At 42.1% G+C, this 19,531-nt stretch overlaps 1 protein-coding gene across 2 annotated transcripts in view; it reads right to left on the reverse strand.

Moving 5' to 3' along the window:
- LOC116410226 overlaps window positions 1–19,531 on the reverse strand; it is an 83,502-nt gene that overhangs the window by 43,226 nt on the left and 20,745 nt on the right. For both annotated transcript variants that reach the window (XM_031900343.1, XM_031900344.1), the window contains exons 3-4: window positions 18,411–18,734; window positions 8,034–8,135 (exon numbers count right to left, since the gene is read on the reverse strand). In XM_031900343.1, coding sequence (XP_031756203.1) covers window positions 8,034–8,135; window positions 18,411–18,734 — 426 coding nt within the window. The remainder of the gene's footprint in view (window positions 1–8,033; window positions 8,136–18,410; window positions 18,735–19,531) is intronic.

Here is a 19,531-nt window from a genome sequence, read left to right on the forward strand (position 1 = left end):
GCTTGACACTTCTTCTTTATAATAATTACTTTCAATTTCAAGATGAATTCTATGTACAGGTACGAGGTACGGCAATGGGGTCCAATGTGGCCCCTGCCTACGCAAACATCTATATGAACCAATTTGAAAAACGATTTGTATATACAAACACATTATATGGTAAATATTGTAAGAAATGGATACGCTATATCGATGATGTCTTTGCGCTATGGGCGGGGCCATGTTGGACCCTAGAAGCTTTTGTACAAGATATAAATAACACACACACACACACACACACTCCCACACACACACACACACACACTCACACACATTGTCATTGTCATGTTGGAAGCCATGACCCATCTTCAATGACTGAGGGAAGGAGGTTGTTGCTCAAAATCAATAAATAACTAATTACTGATCCAACAGCATGGTTAGTGGCCAGAACACCCAATACAAGAGAAAATGGTAAAACTAATAAACAAATATAAAACGTTTTTTAAAAAAAGTTTGTGCATGCAACTTGAAACAGTTGTGTGACTGTGTATATACAGTATAAGCACCCTAATGCACTAAATCCAGAATTCATTATGGGATTTGATTGGGATTTGGCCTTTTGCAGCAGGATTTGCAAATTAAGGTTTGGATTTGGTTTGGGATTCAGCTGAATCCTTCATGAAAGATGTGGTATTTTGCCCAAATCCCAATATGTAAGTGCAAACGTGCATAAAAAAGCCCCCCTAAAAATTGCCCAAAAAATTAAACTTTAGTACTTGTCAACTATCCTGATGTTTATTGTGTATGTCTTAATGTTTCCCTCTTGCCCATGTGCCACTAATTTGGTAATTAAGGGTCTTTATAAGCTTCAATACTACACTCCTTGCTTGACCATCATGGCTCCTGAGCCTGATCAAGCAGTGGTTTTGCCTTTAACTTTTTATTTTTCCATCTGCTGGCTGGGTATCTACTGAACACCAACCCCCGACCTAGGGGCATCAGTCTTTTGACCTACAGCCCCATGCTCCTGTTGGTGGAGCGTCCATCCAAGAAACCCAGCCAAGTTATTTATTCTGTTTGTCTGGAAGCCTGAGCCATTTTGGTGAGGGAAAACAGGCAGTGCAGCAATGGCGGCGGCCACAAACACATCTATCGTCTAATAATTCCTTAGGAATGGAGTTTGAAAAGGGGAAGAGAAGAGAAAGAGGATTGGAATACATTGAAAAAATGCTTTTATTTGGATTATTCCATCTGACAGATCGTGTCTTTTTTTGTTGTTGTTGCCCGCATCGATTTTTGATGCGATCACACTCTATTTGACATAACCATGACTCCCCTAATGGGGACTTGTTCTTTGATGGCATGGGCAGTTTCTGTTGCGTATGTCATAAATATGGTCAGATGCAGAAACTGCATTTCTTTTGAGCATGCAACAAAGAAGTACCCCAAGGCTAAACACTGTAATTTCTGCCTTGGGGAAAGTCATGTTTATTACAACTGCCCAAGCAGAAGTAAAGTGCGAAATGCTGCCCCTGGTGGGGGGATCAAGTGAAGTCTCCAGCCAAACCTGTGGAGAAAGCCGATTGTGTTCCTGTGGAAGGTGGTTCAAAAGCAGCAGTTCCAAAGGTGGTTCCTGATGCAAGAGGTCCTGAGAAGAGAGGTCCTGGTGATGCCATGGCAGAGGTTCCAGTGCCAGCTCCAGTTCCAGCCCCAAAGGAAGGAATCCGCTATTTCAAGGAAGAGTTCAAGGAAGAGTCTTCACTTTGGGGTGTCAACTTTGGAGTCTGCACTGTTGCTGCGAGACTGGCCGAGAGAGGAGAGGGGTGACCTTGATTTATAGTCTTCTGTGGGTGAACCCCTTGAATCTCTTCCAGCATTGAAGCCAAAGAAACAATGAATGTGGTCGCCAGGCACCAGAGGATGAGAGAAGCAGGGACCACATCTCTACTGTTTGAGGACATCTCCAGTCATTCTTCAAAGGGAGAAGAAATCCCAGTGAGATGCCCAATTTGTCAGAGGTTCTGGGTTTTTATCCATCAGGGAGCAATCTCCATTAAGAACTTTCTGTGCCATTCCACACTTGGGCAACTATGAGAACTATGCCAAAGACTGGACTTATGGCCCGTCCGTGTGGTCTGGATCTAATGAGAACAGAAGTGTGGGAGTTACCATAGTGTTTAAGGGATACAAGAAATTTTACCAGGAAGGGTTTTGTTTGTATCTGTTTTTATTGGTGTTTTATGAAATCTTTTAAATATGTATGCCTCACCAGAATGTATTGAACTGTTTGAAACGTAATATGTTTTAACGGCAAGTTTTAAACCAACAGTTTTAGCTGGTGATTTTAACTGTGTTTTAAATGATCTTGACAGATACAGTCTGGGAACTAGGGGTGCTGATGACTTGGAAATGACTTGGAAAAGCAATACTTCTGGTTCCAGACTTGACCAGACCAGATTATATCCAAATTCAAATCTTTTACACCATTAGAATGCATACACAAGGAAAACACCATCTCTGAACATAAAGTTGTATGGTTTAATACTTTAAGTCCCGCCGAGCAAAAGGTGGGAAGGGGTTTCTGGAAACTAAATACCCCCATTTGCTCAATGATAAGAATATTTATGATTTATTTATTATTTATTTATTCAAAAGCAATTATGGCCCTAAATATGAAAGACTGATGTATTGCCGGTATTGTTGCTAAATGCTTTTCGCTTTGAGTTGTCCTTTTTTTTGCTTCTGTAAATCTCGTTGTTCTCGTAACAATGACAATAAAGATATTCTATTCTATTCTATTCTATTTATGATTTTAACATGGTGGGAAATTGTTAAAGAAAGAATGAAGTGTTATATTATAAATAGTGATGGGCGAAAAGTTTCGCCAGGCATGGATTCGCGGCAAATTTCCGCGTTTCGCCATTGGCGGATTGTTTCGCGAAACGGATGAAAAACTTCGCCGCGGAAAAATTTGCAGCACGTCCAAAAATTGTATAGCGCGCGACGAAACAATAGCTTGGGCGACGAAACAATAGCCGCACGACAAAATAAGAGCCGCGGGCGACGAAACAATAGCCGCGCGACAAAACAATAGCCGCGGGCGACGAAACAATAGCCACGGGCAACAAAACAATAGCCGTGCGACAAAATAATAGCCGCGGGCGTCGAAACAATAGCCGCGCGACAAAACAATAGCCGCGGGCGACGAAACAATAGCCGCGGGCGACGAAACAATAGCCGCGCGATGAAATAATAGCCGCGCGACGAAATAATAGCCGCGGGCGACGAAACAATAGCCGCGTGACAAAATAATAGCCGCGCGCGACGAAACAATAGCCGCAGACGACGAAACAATAGCCACGCGACAAAATAATAGCCGTGTGACAAAATAATAGCCGCGGGCGACAAATTTTTTTGTTGCACGACATTTTCACCGTTTCGCGAATTTTTCGCCGTTTCGCGGATCTTTTGAAAGATTCGCAAATTTTTCGGCGAAGCGAAACGGAACAGATTCGCTCATCACTAATTATAAAGCTTGGGGAACTGAAAGCAAAAGAAAAGAGAGAGTTTTATGAAGATTTAAACACCCAGTTACACACCCTCTATAAGTTTAAAGATTTTGGTTGCGATTGATAAAGACATTTCTATAGTTAAACAAAGTATTAAAAATTCTCTGGATGAGAAAACAAGAAATGTTATTTTTAAGACCAGAGTCCGACATGTTGAAGAAAATGAGAAATGTACCAGGTACTTCTTTAAGGAGAATTGAGTCACCAAGTTGTTTTGCCAACTTTTGGCAGAGAGATACAGAGTGAGTAGCCAGTACCAATTGTTCAGGCTGCAAAGAGAGAAGGCTGCTGGGGTGCTGGTGAGTACTCCTGGTGGATCATGGGAGCTCTTGGGGAAGGGACTGAACTGAATAAAGGGTTGGGGGTCTATCCGGATCCAAGTTGGGACTGGGCACCTACAGAGACTGTGCCAGGAGTGGACAGACTGCCCGGGTTCCACAGAGCAGGATAATCAGTTATGCCTAAAGTTGTTTTACATTCTATTCCAACAGTTATATAAAGTTTGATACTGCTGCAACTGTGTGTGTGTTTCCTAGTGGAAAGTCCCTTGAGGTGTGTTCCTCAGTGTCCACTAGGTGGCGGCACTGCACTAAATCCTAGTTCCTGGTACCTTTCACATTTGCAAAGAGAACTAAAAATTCTCCTGTTGATCAAGTACACAGCCCAAACAAGTGAGTGTGCCAAGAAAGGGTTACAGATAGTACTCTTGTTTTAACCCATGATGTTGCAGATAGCCTAATTGATTTTACCGCAGAGAAAGAGCTCTCTGATACTATACTGAGGTTTAAAAGAAATAAGGTTCCTGGACTAGATGGGTTACCCATTGAGTTTTATGTGCGGATATTTTAAAGGATGATCTTTTATGTCTTTTTAAAGTGTTTTTATAATAAAAAAAACTGCCAGCCTCCTGGCAAAAAGGGATCATTTATATTATCCCTATGGAAGGCAACAAGACTGACTGGAGAAAATGGAGGCCTATTACCTTGCTTGACACTGATTATAAAATCCTTGCCAAAGTGTTTGCAAATAAATTAACAAACAAGCTAAAAGGTTGAAGAGACTGCCTCATATGTATGCAAATAAGTCAAAGAGATTCTGGGAACAAATCCCATTTCCATGGGTTTATCCTATAGGCTACAGCTCACCCAGTGGGTTTAAAGCAGAAGCCGGGACAATAGCTGATCAGATTCCCAACTACAGACTGGTTTCACCCTTCTTGGGGCTCATCAGTGTAGTGCAGGGTTTTCTGATCAGCTTAGGGAGAGCCAGGGGTGGGGATTCACATATTCCTTAAGAGCCATAAGGAATTTGTTCCCAGAATTTCATTTGCATTCATTCCCCCCTCACACGCTCACATTCAAGCCTGTGCAAGGGCTGCCCCCCTTCTCTGGGATTCGCTCCCACAAACTGTCAGACTTTCTCCCAATCTCTCTGCCTTTAAGAGATCTCTAAAAACCCATTTATTCAGAGAAGCTTCCCCTAATCTAGTTTAGCAACACCCTGTGCCCCCCCTCTCCCAGTTCCACCCATTCCCACACCCTGTGTCTCAACCCTTTCTCCTTGTAGATTGTAAGCTCTTTTGGGCAGGGCTCCCTTCCCCTCCTGTATCGGTTACTGATTGCTTTATATGTTACTCCTTGTAGAGTGTAAGCTCTTTGGGGCAGGGCCCTCTTCACCTCTTGTATCGGTTATTGATTGCTTTATATGTTACTCCTTGTAGAGTGTAAGCTCTTTGGGGCAGGGCTCTCTTCCCCTCTTGTATCGGTTACTGATTGCTTTATATGTTACTCCTTGTAGAGTGTAAGCTCTTTGGGGCAGGGCCCTCTTCCCCTCTTGTATCGGTTACTGATTGCTTTATATGTTACTCCTTGTAGAGTGTAAGCTCTTTTGGGCAGGGCTCTCTTCCCCTCCTGTATCGGTTACTGATTGCTTTATATGTTACTCCTTGTAGAGTGTAAGCTCTTTTGGGCAGGGCTCCCTTCCCCTCCTGTATCGGTTACTGATTGCTTTATATGTTACTCCTTGTAGAGTGTAAGCTCTTTGGGGCAGGGCTCCCTTCCCCTCCTGTATCAGTTACTGATTGCTTTATATGTTACTCCTTGTAGAGTGTAAGCTCTTTGGGGCAGGGCTCCCTTCCCCTCCTGTATCGGTTACTGATTGCTTTATATGTTACTCCTTGTAGATTGTAAGCTCTTTGGAGCAGGGCTCCCTTCCCCTCCTGTATCGGTTACTGATTGCTTTATATGTTACTCCTTGTAGATTGTAAGCTCTTTGGGGCAGGGCTCCCTTCCCCTCCTGTATCGGTTACTGATTGCTTTATATGTTACTCCTTGTAGAGTGTAAGCTCTTTTGGGCAGGGCTCCCTTCCCCTCCTGTATCGGTTACTGATTGCTTTATATGTTACTCCTTGTAGAGTGTAAGCTCTTTTGGGCAGGGCTCTCTTCACCTCTTGTATCGGTTATTGATTGCTTTATATGTTACTCTGTATGCCCAATGTATGGAACCCACTTATTGTACAGCGCTGCGGAATATGTTGGCACTTTATAAATAAATGTTAATGTAATGTAATATGAGGGCAGTCTCCTCAACCCTTTTGACTTGAATCCCCACCCCTGGCTCTACCTAAGCTGATCAGAAAACCCTGCACTACACTGATGAGCCCCAAGAAGGGCAAAACTGGTCTGTAGTTGGGAATCTGATCAGCTATTATCCCGGCTCCTGTTTTAAACCCAATGGGTGAGCTGTAGCCTATAGGATAAACCCATGTAAATGGGACTTTTCTAAGAGCCTTAAAGAATAACTAAAGTCTAAAATTGAAAATCATTAGAAATGCTGTATTTGATACACTGAACATAGATATAAAGATTATGGACTTACTACACAAGCCCAGGGATAGAGAAACCTAATTAAAGTAATGATTTATGCTTTCAAAGTTGTCCACAGGGGGCCGCCATCTTGTTACTTTGTTAGACCATCTTTTATAAGATTTGGCTCCTGCACATGCTCAGTGGGCTCTGGGCTGCTGTTGGGAGGCGGAGCTTAGGGAACGTAGTAAATTATCAAAACAGCACGTCAGGTAATATCTGCCATAGAAGCTGATTAATAATAAGAATCATAATATGCAGCCTGCACTGGTTCCTGTGTTGCCCTGTAATGTAATGTGGGGTTTAGAGTTTTTGCTTTGTTTAATAGAACATTTCCCAGCTCCCCAGAGCCAGTGGCTGCATTAATATGCAAAAGAATCCCCCAATGAGAATCCCAGCTGATGTGAGTAAATCCGGCTCCCTGTTCTCTGTTCCTGCAATTGGAGTTGGGAGCAATAAGCACAGTTTCCCAGCACTGAACAAGTCTGTCCCTTTATCCCCATGTCTGATTCCTGTGCCATATAATGACGGGAAAATGCCATCATTATCTCTATATGTAAGGTACCAGCAAGGGGCCTGACACAGGGAATCAGCATTCTCATTGGTCACTTCTCCTGCATCTATAATGACGGGAAAATGCCATCATTATCTCTATATGTAAGATAATATCAAAAAGTCTACAAATAACTTACATAGCCATTTAAGTCATGTTGATAGCTATAACTCAACCAAAGCACTTTTCAATTGAAGAGTTTGCTGAGCAGACTGGGGGTGCCGAGCAGACTGGGGGTGCCATGCAGACTGGGGGTGCCATGCAGACTGGGGGTGCCATACACAGCCTGGGGGGGCCATACACAGCCTGTTTATAATAGTGAGACACAAACTCTGAGCTCAGTGTCAGTCACTTTGCATCCTGGGAAGGAACATAGTGTTTGTGCAGAGGTTCCCCTGTACATGTTGTTCTGCCTATACACCTACTGGCCCCTATACACCTACTGTACAACATGAACTTTTAAAGTGCTGAAGTGAATGGTCACAAGTATTAAAGTAATATTTTACTTTTATGTAGGCTAAAGTTTACTGTGATCTGTAACTTTTTATAAAAACTGTGTTCCTTGATTTTATGGTTTTATGTTCTGTGAAACAAATATTTTTATTATGAATTTGTTTTCAATAAAGCTCTTGAAACTCCTGAACTACTGAAGACTCCTGCCTGATTCCCTGCCTGATTGTTGGATCCCTGCCCCTGTTCCTGTTCTCTGGTGCCCATTTGCTGTTGGATTTCCTGGTTTTGACCTCCGTCCTGTCCCCTCTTGGTCCCTACTACACTGGCCTTGAGGCAGAGCCCCCTGTTTGGCTATAAAAGAAGTTCTTTGTTTCTCTGTGCTGTTGGGTGGGATCTCTATGCTCTGTAACTCCCAGTCTATACCCCATGATATCTTTGCTCAGAGTTCTGGGTGAGCTCACAATCCACACAACTTGTGTCAAATAAACTTTGTCCTTCACCTCAAATGGTCTTTGGTAACTGAATTTCCCCAACAGGACCTTTAAAAGGCTACTAGTTCTATGGTTCGTAGCACTTAAACCAAGATTAAACATAACATTTTAAAGTGAGTCTTACCTTTTTTAAGGATCATGCAGCCCAAAATACCAATACCAATTGAAATTATTGCCACAGCAAGTGTTGCAGTTATTGCTCCAATAATGCTCCCAGTTTTCTTCTCTGATGACAAAATATATAATTAATCATTCAAGTTAAATCTTTATACATTAATACCAAACCATCCCAACACCATCACAACTTAAAAGGACAACTTAGGAAGCCTAAAAAAGAATATGGCTAGAAATGTTTAGCTGTGGGGTTTGAGCCCCTGTACCAGCCCAACGGCACCAAAGCTCTATAGAAATAAAGCCCCATGCCCCTGAAGATGCCCCCAGTAGCTCTCCATCTTTTGCCCAACTACTGCACATGCTCAGTCTGCTCTTGGCTGATGTCACTGAGCTTAGGGAGCTAGGTGGACGCACTACACTAAAATCCCAGTATCTTTATTATCCAAAGAGAACAAATCCTCCTGTTAAAGCAAGGAAACAGCCCAACAGAAGTGATTGTGCCAAGAAAGGGTTACACTACCTTTTGGAGCACTCGCCCAGCACCTGATCTGGGAATCAGCACTTATATTGTAGTGTCACCCACTGTGACCTACAGCACTTATATTTGCCTATTTGTGTCTGTAAGTTACCCCTCCCATATAGATTGTAAGCTCTACGGGGCAGGGACCTCCATCCTCTTGTGTCTTTGACTCTTAACTTATTGCAACTGTATCTTGTATTTATTGTTATACTTTGTATTTATCTATTATTATCTTAATAATCCCCTGTTCGTTTTATGAATTCTCTGAACAGGGAGCCAGAGAACAGGGAGCCGGATTTACTCACATCAGCTGGGATTCTCATTGGAGGATTCTTTTGCATTTCAATGCAGTCACTGGCTCTGGGGAGCTGGGAAAGGTTTTATTAAACAATACACAAAAAATCTGAGCCAATCAGCAGGAAGCTGACTCATAATCTAACTAACTAAGCATGTTCACTTGGTCTGGGTGTCAGTGCAGGAGTGAGGCATTATGGGAACTTTCTTTACACAGCTTAGTATTTTTTTTTTTCTTCCTGTTTGGCTTCTGATCATCTGAACGGGAGAAATATGGGGAGACTTACGGGCACTATTGGGAGAACTGAGGGTATGCCTGCAGCTTGGGATTAACTCTTTATTAGCCTTTCCTTCCCCTATAAGGGCACTATTGGGAGAACTGAAGGTATGCCTGCATCTTGGGATTAACTCTTTATTAGCCTTTCCTTCCCCTATAAGGGCACTATTGAGAGAACTGAGGGTATGCCTGCAGCTTGGGATTAACTCTTTATTAGCCTTTCCTTCCCCTATAAGGGCACTATTGGGAGAACTGAGGGTATGCCTGCAGCTTGGGATTAACTCTTTATTAGCCTTTCCTTCCCCTATAAGGGCACTATTGGGAGAACTGAGGGTATGCCTGCAGCTTGGGATTAACTCTTTATTAGCCTTTCCTTCCCCTATAAGGGCACTATTGGGAGAACTGAAGGTATGCCTGCAGCTTGGGGTTAACTCTTTATTAGCCTTTCCTTCTCCTATAAGGGCGCTATTGGGAGAACTGAGGGTATGCCTGCAGCTTGGGATTAACTCTTTATTAGCCTTTCCTTCCCCTATAAGGGTGCTATTGGGAGAACTGAGGGTATGCCTGCAGCTTGGGATTAACTCTTTATTAGCCTTTCCTTCCCCTATAAGGGCGCTATTGAGAGAACTGAGGGTATGCCTGCAGTTTGGGATTAACTCTTTATTAGCCTTTCCTTCCCCTATAAGGGCGCTATTGAGAGAACTGAGGGTATGCCTGCAGTTTGGGATTAACTCTTTATTAGCCTTTCCTTCCCCTATAAGGGCACTATTGAGAGAACTGAGGGTATGCCTGCAGTTTGGGATTAACTCTTTATTAGCCTTTCCTTCCCCTATAAGGGCGCTATTGGGGGAACTGAGGGTATGCCTGCAGCTTGGGATTAACTCTTTATTAGCCTTTCCTTCCCCTATAAGGGCACTATTGGGAGAACTGAGGGCATGCCTGCATCTTGGGATTAACTCTTTATTAGCCTTTCCTTCCCCTATAAGGGCACTATTGAGAGAACTGAGGGTATGCCTGCAGCTTGGGATTAACTCTTTATTAGTCTTTCCTTCCCCTATAAGGGCACTATTGAGAGAACCGAGGGTATGCCTGCAGCTTGGGATTAACTCTTTATTAGCCTTTCCTTCCCCTATAAGGGCACTATTGTGAGAACTGAGGGTATGCCTGCAGTTTGGGATTAACTCTTTATTAGCCTTTCCTTCCCCTATAAGGGCACTATTGGGAGAACTGAGGGTATGCCTGCAGTTTGGGATTAACTCTTTATTAGCCTTTTCTTCCCCTATAAGGGCGCTATTGAGAGAACTGAGGGTATGCCTGCATCTTGGGATTAACTCTTTATTAGTCTTTCCTTCCCCTATAAGGGCACTATTGAGAGAACTGAGGGTATGCCTGCAGTTTGGGATTAACTCTTTATTAGCCTTTCCTTCCCCTATAAGGGCGCTATTGAGAGAACTGAGGGTATGCCTGCATCTTGGGATTAACTCTTTATTAGTCTTTCCTTCCCCTATAAGGGCACTATTGAGAGAACTGAGGGTATGCCTGCAGTTTGGGATTAACTCTTTATTAGCCTTTCCTTCCCCTATAAGGGCACTATTGGGAGAACTGAGGGTATGCCTGCAGCTTGGGATTAACTCTTTATTAGCCTTTCCTTCCCCTATAAGGGTGCTATTGGGAGAACTGAGGGTATGCCTGCAGTTTGGGATTAACTCTTTATTAGCCTTTCCTTCCCCTATAAGGGCACTATTGTGAGAACTGAGGGTATGCCTGCAGTTTGGGATTAACTCTTTATTAGCCTTTCCTTCCCCTATAAGGGCACTATTGGGAGAACTGAGGGTATGCCTGCAGTTTGGGATTAACTCTTTATTAGCCTTTCCTTCCCCTATAAGGGCGCTATTGGGAGAACTGAGGGCATGCCTGCAGTTTGGGATTAACTCTTTATTAGCCTTTCCTTCCCCTATAAGGGCGCTATTGGGAGAACTGAGGGCATGCCTGCAGTTTGGGATTAACTCTTTATTAGCCTTTCCTTCCCCTATAAGGGCGCTATTGGGAGAACTGAGGGTATGCCTGCAGCTTGGGATTAACTCTTTATTAGCCTTTCCTTCTCCTATAAGGGCGCTATTGGGAGAACTGAAGGTATGCCTGCATCTTGGGATTAACTCTTTATTAGCCTTTCCTTCCCCTATAAGGGCGCTATTGAGAGAACTGAGGGTATGCCTGCAGCTTGGGATTAACTCTTTATTAGCCTTTCCTTCCCCTATAAGGGCGCTATTGGGAGAACTGAAGGTATGCCTGCAGCTTGGGATTAACTCTTTATTAGCCTTTCCTTCCCCTATAAGGGCGCTATTGAGAGAACTGAGGGTATGCCTGCAGCTTGGGATTAACTCTTTATTAGCCTTTCCTTCCCCTATAAGGGCGCTATTGGGAGAACTGAAGGTATGCCTGCATCTTGGGATTAACTCTTTATTAGCCTTTCCTTCCCCTATAAGGGCGCTATTGAGAGAACTGAGGGTATGCCTGCAGCTTGGGATTAACTCTTTATTAGCCTTTCCTTCCCCTATAAGGGCACTATTGAGAGAACTGAGGGTATGCCTGCAGCTTGGGGTTAACTCTTTATTAGCCTTTCCTTCCCCTATAAGGGCGCTATTGAGCGAACTGAGGGTATGCCTGCAGCTTGGGGTTAACTCTTTATTAGCCTTTCCTTCTCCTTTAAGAGAGTTGAGTCCAATAGCTTAATATCTTTATTTAATAATAGGGTGAATCAGATTTGAAAAATAAGCATTCTGAGAAGTGCAATTCTTCCTTTTAAGTTTAAAGGCATATTTAGCCATTTGTGACATATCTTGATAATATTTGTTAAAACTGGAGCACAACATAACAAATAAAGCCCTTGAAGATCTCCTGGTATAAATATGCCTAAATATTTTATATATGTTGTGGTTTTTCCAGTCTTCAATTTGTTTAAATGTTTATTTGAATTTAGGCTATACATGTCCATAATGTTTTGAAAGTATAATAAAACCAGAAATTATTCCTAATCTGTCAAAAATGTTAAATTTGTTTGCTGGATATTTATAGGGATCTTTCACAATCAATACAATGTGGTCTGCAAAAAATGTACAACATTTGTTGGAAGTTCTGTTTATTTCTAGTCCAATGAAATCTTCAGAATTATACAGAGATCTTAGTAGTGGCTCAAGGGAGAGAGGTTCAATAATAATGGTGAAAGGGGGCAGCCTTGTCATGTACAGTAAATCAGTATATGACATACAGAGAGACCTTTGTAGTGGGAAAATGTATTTCCAGATATTTTGTATAAGCAAAGTGACTGGGACTTATATCACAGTTTGTGTCTCTGTATAATAACCAGTCAGTGTCTCAATCTCCATTGACTTTGCTTTGAGCACAGTAAGTTGTGTTTATATAGTGTATTTAATTTATTGCATTGAGTTCAATTTCTCTAAGTTGTGCCTGGGTTTCTATCCTGTGTAACTGATATCAGTGTAACTGGGAGACGGCAGTGTAAAACCCGATACCCAAGGCTTGAGATTCTGCCCCAAAGGCAATGATAGGAAATCACAATCTTACCATTCAATAAAGCCCTATCCATTTATCCACTGTATACATGTATACTGTGTACATACAGGTACTGCATATGGTTTCTCCCCCCCCAAGCCCTGTACGTGTGTATGGCTCCCCCCCTGTATATATTCATTCTGCAGCTGAACCCCAGATTATGTGAAGGGGAAACACTAACACAATAAGGATTCAGCTAAAGTCTCTCCCCAAGCTCAAAGTGCCAGACAGGACTGTGATTGGTTGGCCTGTATGCATGTAGGGAACAGGCAGAGACTAGAGCAAGCAGGCAGGGGAAAGAAGAATATTGGGAGTCGCTCCCTAAGCTCAGAGACATCAGCCAAGAGCAGACTGAGCATGTGCAGTAGTTGGGCAAAAGATGGAGAGCTACTGTGGGCATCTTCAGGGGCATGGGGCTTTATTTCTATAGAGCTTTGGTGACATTGGGCTGGTATAAGGGTGCAAAACACATACAGATGAAGCGCTTGGCATCCCATAAGGTGTCTGGTTACAACCAGTTGTGATATCACAAGAAAACTATTTTACCAAAACTGCAGTAAAAAGGTCACCACTAGATGCCCCTAGTGAGCTTAGTCACTCAGTACCCATTGTAACACCCAAGACAGACACATTTGTGAACGTGCTTGCTGGAATGCCTTTGATCTTCTTCAGTATCACATTTGGCTTCTATGCTAATGAAGTGTTAGCTCTGGAGACTAGAACAATGTACAGAGAGTCACAGATTATTTAAATGTGCATTATTTGGGCCAGGCAGTCATATCTTGATATTAGGGTTACCGTGTGGCTGGTAAAAATGATGCTTGCTCCCCATGTTATTAATAGGGTAGAAACTATATGAAGGCCGGTATTTTTTCCAGAAAAGGTGACAACCCTACTTAGTATACTATATTGTCAGGGGTGCTACTGTTTAGGACAACAACCACAATGCCATTCTGCTTACCCTGAGCATTATGTCCTAGTAAAATGGTTTTCCATGTTCCAAACAGGGCCGGAACTAGGGGTAGGCAGAAGAGGCAGCTGCCTAGGGTGCAACGATTGAGGGGCACCAGGCAGCAGCCTCTCCTGTCTACCCCTAGTGCTACTTTGTCATTGCCTCCGCTGCTTGTCATTAGCGGCGGAGGCAATGACCGATCTAATTGCCCCACCCCCCTGCACCGCCCCCCCCTGCACCGCCTTCTGTGCTTTGGCGCGCATGCGCCGTTCGGGGGGATGGGGAGGTGGGTGGAGTTGGCCCGCCCCTGGTTCCAAACACCTTTTTTTTTATTTTTATTCTATTGTTTACCTAATTTTTCACCATTTTGGCTGCTGAGGATGCTGGGACTTGTGGTTTTAGTCTCAGCTGAATCAGCTTGCCAGGGTAGTCAGTTTGGGAAACAGGAGTGAAAAGCAAATTTACAACTAAATGGTGGAACAGCAAGACCAGCACAACCTACAGTTCCTTCCCAATACCCACACTATAATTTCACTCCATGTCATAGTCTGTTCTACCAGACCTATGGGACTTACCTACCTAGCCAGTGTATTGTATATATATGTATATCTGTGTCTATTTCTCTACAGCTGTGGCATCTCATATCTCCCATAGGGGCCGATTCACTAAAGGTCGTTAACGCATAGTTTTAGGCGTTAAAAAGTGTAATTTCACATGGGTTACTACTCATATCGCATGCACAAAAATCCTGATTATCGCAAAACGTTATTTCCATCGCATTGCAGTAATTATCGAATAGAAATAATACTAATGCATGATTCACAGACATATTTTAAGCATAAAAAGCATAAAATGTGGCGATAATTACTGTGAAACTTAACTCCTCCCAGGAGTGGGCGTTACTAAACCACATTACAGCTGGTGATTTGCTGGGGTGACAAGATGGAGTTTGCAGTCAGATTTTTCCAAGTCTGTGTTGGCCCTAGAGTGATACAGCCTCCAGTTTGCAGGGAAATGGGCATTTTCAGAAAGTAACGGTTACGTGCATAATAGCAAGCGCTAATATTGCATGCTACAGAATAACGCATAAATATATCGCATGGTTTAAATATCGCTTAAAAATCTGTCATCACAACATGAATAAAGACAATAATATCGCTTCTTAATTCAAACAAGTGTCCTTTTAGTGAATTGATTGTTAACTTGCAAAATATTAGTAGCGATAATATTTTTAACGCATGCTATAAATGTCACTCGTTTTTTCAGACTTTAGTGAATCGGCCCCTTAGACCCTATTTTAATCAGATAATTCAAATTTGTAAAAATAATTACCCGTTTCTTTGTAATAATAAAACAGTGCCTGTACTTGATCCCAACTAAGATATAATTACCCCTTATTGGGGGCAGAACAGCCCTATTGGGTTTATTTCATGGTTAAATGATTCCCTTTTCTCTGTAATAATAAAACAGTACCTGTACTTGATCCCAACTAAGATATAATTACCCCTTATTGGGGCAGAACAGCCCTATTGGGTTTATTTAATGGTTAAATGATTCCCTTTTCTCTGTAATAATAAAACAGTACCTGTACTTGATCCCAACTAAGATATAATTACCCCTTATTGGGGGCAGAACAGCCCTATTGGGTTTATTTCATGGTTAAATGATTCCCTTTTCTCTGTAATAATAAAACAGTACCTGTACTTGATCCCAACTAAGATATAATTACCCCTTATTGGGGCAGAACAGCCCTATTGGGTTTATTTAATGGTTAAATGATTCCCTTTTCTCTGTAATAATAAAACAGTACCTGTACTTGATCCCAACTAAGATATAATGACCCCTTATTGGGGGCAGAACAGCCCCATTGGGTTTATTTCATGGTTAAATTATTCCCTTTTCTCTGTAATAATAAAACAGTACCTGTACTTGATCCCAACTAAGATATAATTACCCCTTATTGGGGGCAGAACAGCCCTATTGGGTTTATTTAATGGTTAAATGATTCCCTTTTCTCTGTAATAATAAAACAGTACCTGTACTTGATCCCAACTAAGATATAATTACCCCTTATTGGGGGCAGAACAGCCCTATTGGGTTTATTTAATGGTTAAATGATTCCCTTTTCTCTGTAATAATAAAACAGTACCTGTACTTGATCCCAACTAAGATATAATGACCCCTTATTGGGGCAGAACAGCCCTATTGGGTTTATTTAATGGTTAAATGATTCCCTTTTCTCTGTAATAATAAAACAGTACCTGTACTTGATCCCAACTAAGATATAATTACCCCTTATTGGGGGCAGAACAGCCCTATTGGGTTTATTTAATGGTTAAATGATTCCCTTTTCTCTGTAATAATAAAACAGTACCTGTACTTGATCCCAACTAAGATATAATTACCCCTTATTGGGGCAGAACAGCCCTATTGGGTTTATTTAATGGTTAAATGATTCCCTTTACTCTGTGTTAATAAAACAGTAGCTGTACTTTATACTGTTTTTTTGTGGTTAGGCTGGTTTGGGAGAGTGCCTTTTGTTGCTCTGTGCAGCACTGATCATTCCTTCCTGGGAGCCCCACACATAGACAGGCCAATAGGTATGCATAAGGGTAAGCAGCAGTGATGAGCGAATCTGTCCCATATTCTTTTGTCGCCCGCAGCTATTCTTTTGTCACGTGGCTATTCTTCTTTGACACGGGCGACAATTTTTGGACACACTGCAAATTTTTCCGTGACAAATTTTTTCATCCATTTCACAAAACAATCTGCCAATGGTGAAACACGAAAATTTGCTGCAAATCCATGCCTGGTGAAACATTTCGCCCATCACTAGTAAGCAGAGAACATGTATAGCTGCTATAGACTGCTGAGAGTGACATTATAACAGATTAATTATTAAGACCTGGGCTGTTAGGAAACTATCATTTGCTGTCCAGTCCCTTTTATTTATATCATTGCTGACTGTACTAAGATTTACTTGAACTTATTTATTGTCTGGGCCCATTCTTTGCAGGGATGTGGGAGCTCTAATAGTTAAACTATTGAGGAAAACAAAATTGCATAATGTGTGAAGAGAGGAGGGAAAAATGCCAAACTACGGTATTAAAAATATATGATTATGCGCCTAATATACGTGATTGTCATTATTTATCTGGTGATGACATATTTTTAATCGTTATTTTAAACCATGTGATATATTTATGTGTTATTTCATAGCACGCGATATTAGCGCTCGCTATTACGCACAGAACCGTTACTTTCAGAAAACTACTGTTCTGAAAATGCCCATTTCCCTGCAAACTGGCGGCTGCATCACTCTGGGGCCAACACAGACTTGAATAAATCCCACTGCAAACTCCATATTGTCCCCACAGCCAATCACCAGCTGTAATGTTGTTTAGTAACGCCCACTCCTGGGTGGAGTTAAGTTTCACAGTAATTATCACCACATTTTATGCTTTAACGCTTCATATGCGTTTGTGAATTATGCGTTAATATTATTTCTATTAGATAATTACCTCAATGCGATGGAAATAACGTTTTGCGATAATGCGTTTTTTTGCGCATGTGATATGAGTAGTAACACATGTGAAATGACTTTGATGAATCAGTACTTAATTATTGGACACTTTTTAACACAAAAAACTATGCGATAAGTGTTAACGACCTTTAGTGAATCGGCCCCTATATCTATATCTATATTTTCTTTTTTTTCCCCTTTATAAATTACTATTATTTTTCTCTTCTTTCATTATTTATACCTATATCCCATGGGACCTATTCCAGTAAGTCTATAAGAGGGCACTCAGGAGTTAAGTAACTGTAAAACTGGACCACAACACAAGGTATCTGTAGTGGGACGTACATTGTTTTACACTTATTTTGTAATATGTTTAATTTATCTGAATAACCTAGTGCCAGAAATGAGCAACTGGTTTGTCAAAAGCTGGCCATACACAGTGAGAACCCTTTCCCTGATATGGGAGACCTTCATGCAGACTGGAGTAGTACAGTACAGTTCCATTCTGCTGACCTTGGGTGGGAGATATTGGGCCAACGGTGGGTATAGGAAGAACCACATCAATGACCCGTTGCGGTCCCCGATCCAATGGTAAAATCAAACCTGCCTGACTGACTCCTGGATGATATTTGGGCAGATATTGGTAGGCCCATGGGGGTCCCCATACACAGGTAGATAAGGAATCGAATCAGCAGCTTAAATCTGCCTGTGAATGGCCCCATTAACATTGGTTTCATGTCTGTCTAGAACCTGAATAGACCTTTGTCCTTAAGTCTGTATGGCATGTAAGTTAGGGGTGGGTATGGGGCAGGAGGGGGACACCTATGTGCCTTCCCCCCACCATGAATACAGTGCTGCTGAATGCAGGCAAATTTGATTTGTGGGGCGACCACAGGTCTCTGCACCGAGATCCCCAGCAATTCAGGGAAAGTGAAAAAACATCTGAATGTACCTGTCTTCCACTTTGTAAATGGCCCCTTCTGTCTTGTGTCTCTTCTGCTTCCCTTCTGGAGATCAAGTGCCACTAACCAGGGCAATTTAATTCATGTCCCCAGTTTGCCCTGTAAAGCCCCCCATCTGCCAAAATCTCATCCTTCCCTTGTAAACCTTGGCTTTAATAGTCTGACAAGCAAGAGATGCCACCCTACAGACAAATGGGAAGTTTGGTGGTATTGGAGGGGGTATTGGGGTACTGGGGTATCTTCTAATTTGTATAAAAACAACTAAATTGAGAATAATAGAATTTACCTGTGACGGAGAGAGTGAGACAGAGCTGCAGATCAGTTCCCATGGATCTGTGGGACACATTACAGGAATAGACGTTCCCATTATCTTCTAGTGTCGGATTTATCCGCAGAAAACTACTTTGATTGAAGGTTCCATCTTTATTATCTATTGGGAGAGTGAAGGAGACTCCTTTTTGTAACAGAACATTCCCAGAACCTCGTTGATATTTGATCCACTGGAAAGTTATGTCTTTGGGATAAAACTCATCGGCCTCACACGTAACTGTCGTCTCTGTTCCGGGCTCCATTGTGATATCAGTCGGTGTCAGCCTGGGGGCTGGGGGAGCTGCATAGGGACACAAGGGTTTTATTCTCTACAATAAACCTGATACTGTAACAGGAACAGCAGATGGCGCCGAATGGCAGGAAAGGGTTAGTGGCTGTGAGGCCCCCAAACATAACTGTTTGTAATGTAATTCATTTATATTGTTGTGTTGGGAAACTCCCCTCGGGGGCAGCAGCTGGCGGGGGGGCAAAGTGTCGCTCCTGGTAACTTCAAGAACCAAAACTTCTCTTTGCTAGTACAGGTATAGGACCCATTATCTAGAATGCTCAGGACCCAGCATCCAGTAAGGATTAATTATATCTTAGTTAGAATCAAATACAAAGCACTGTTTTATTTTTACAGAGAAAAAGGAAATCAATTTTAAATATTGCAAATTATTTGATTAAAATGGAGCCTATGGGAGACAGGCTTTCCATAATTCGGAGCTTTCTGGATAATGGGTTTCCAGATAAGGGATCCCATACCTGTAATATGCACCGCTCCAATGCTCAGTGTGGTAAATGTGGGGTGCAAGGGGTGGGCATCTGAATGTTTGCCCCAGGGCAGTTGAGGGGCCAGGGACACCCCTGCTTCTAGCACATACAGTGGATATAAAAAATCTACACACCCCGGGTAAAATGTCAGGTTCCTGTGCTGTACAAAAATGAGACAAAGATAAATAATTTCAGAACTTTTTCCACCTTTAATGTGACCTATAAACTGTACCAGTCAATTGAAAAACTAAAATAATGTGGTTGCATAAGTGTGCACCCCCTTAAACTAATACTTTGCTGAAGCACCTTTTGATTTTATTACAG

This window comes from Xenopus tropicalis, chromosome 4 (genome assembly GCF_000004195.4).
Source record: "Xenopus tropicalis strain Nigerian chromosome 4, UCB_Xtro_10.0, whole genome shotgun sequence".
In the NCBI taxonomy this organism is placed as follows: Eukaryota; Metazoa; Chordata; class Amphibia; order Anura; family Pipidae; genus Xenopus; species Xenopus tropicalis.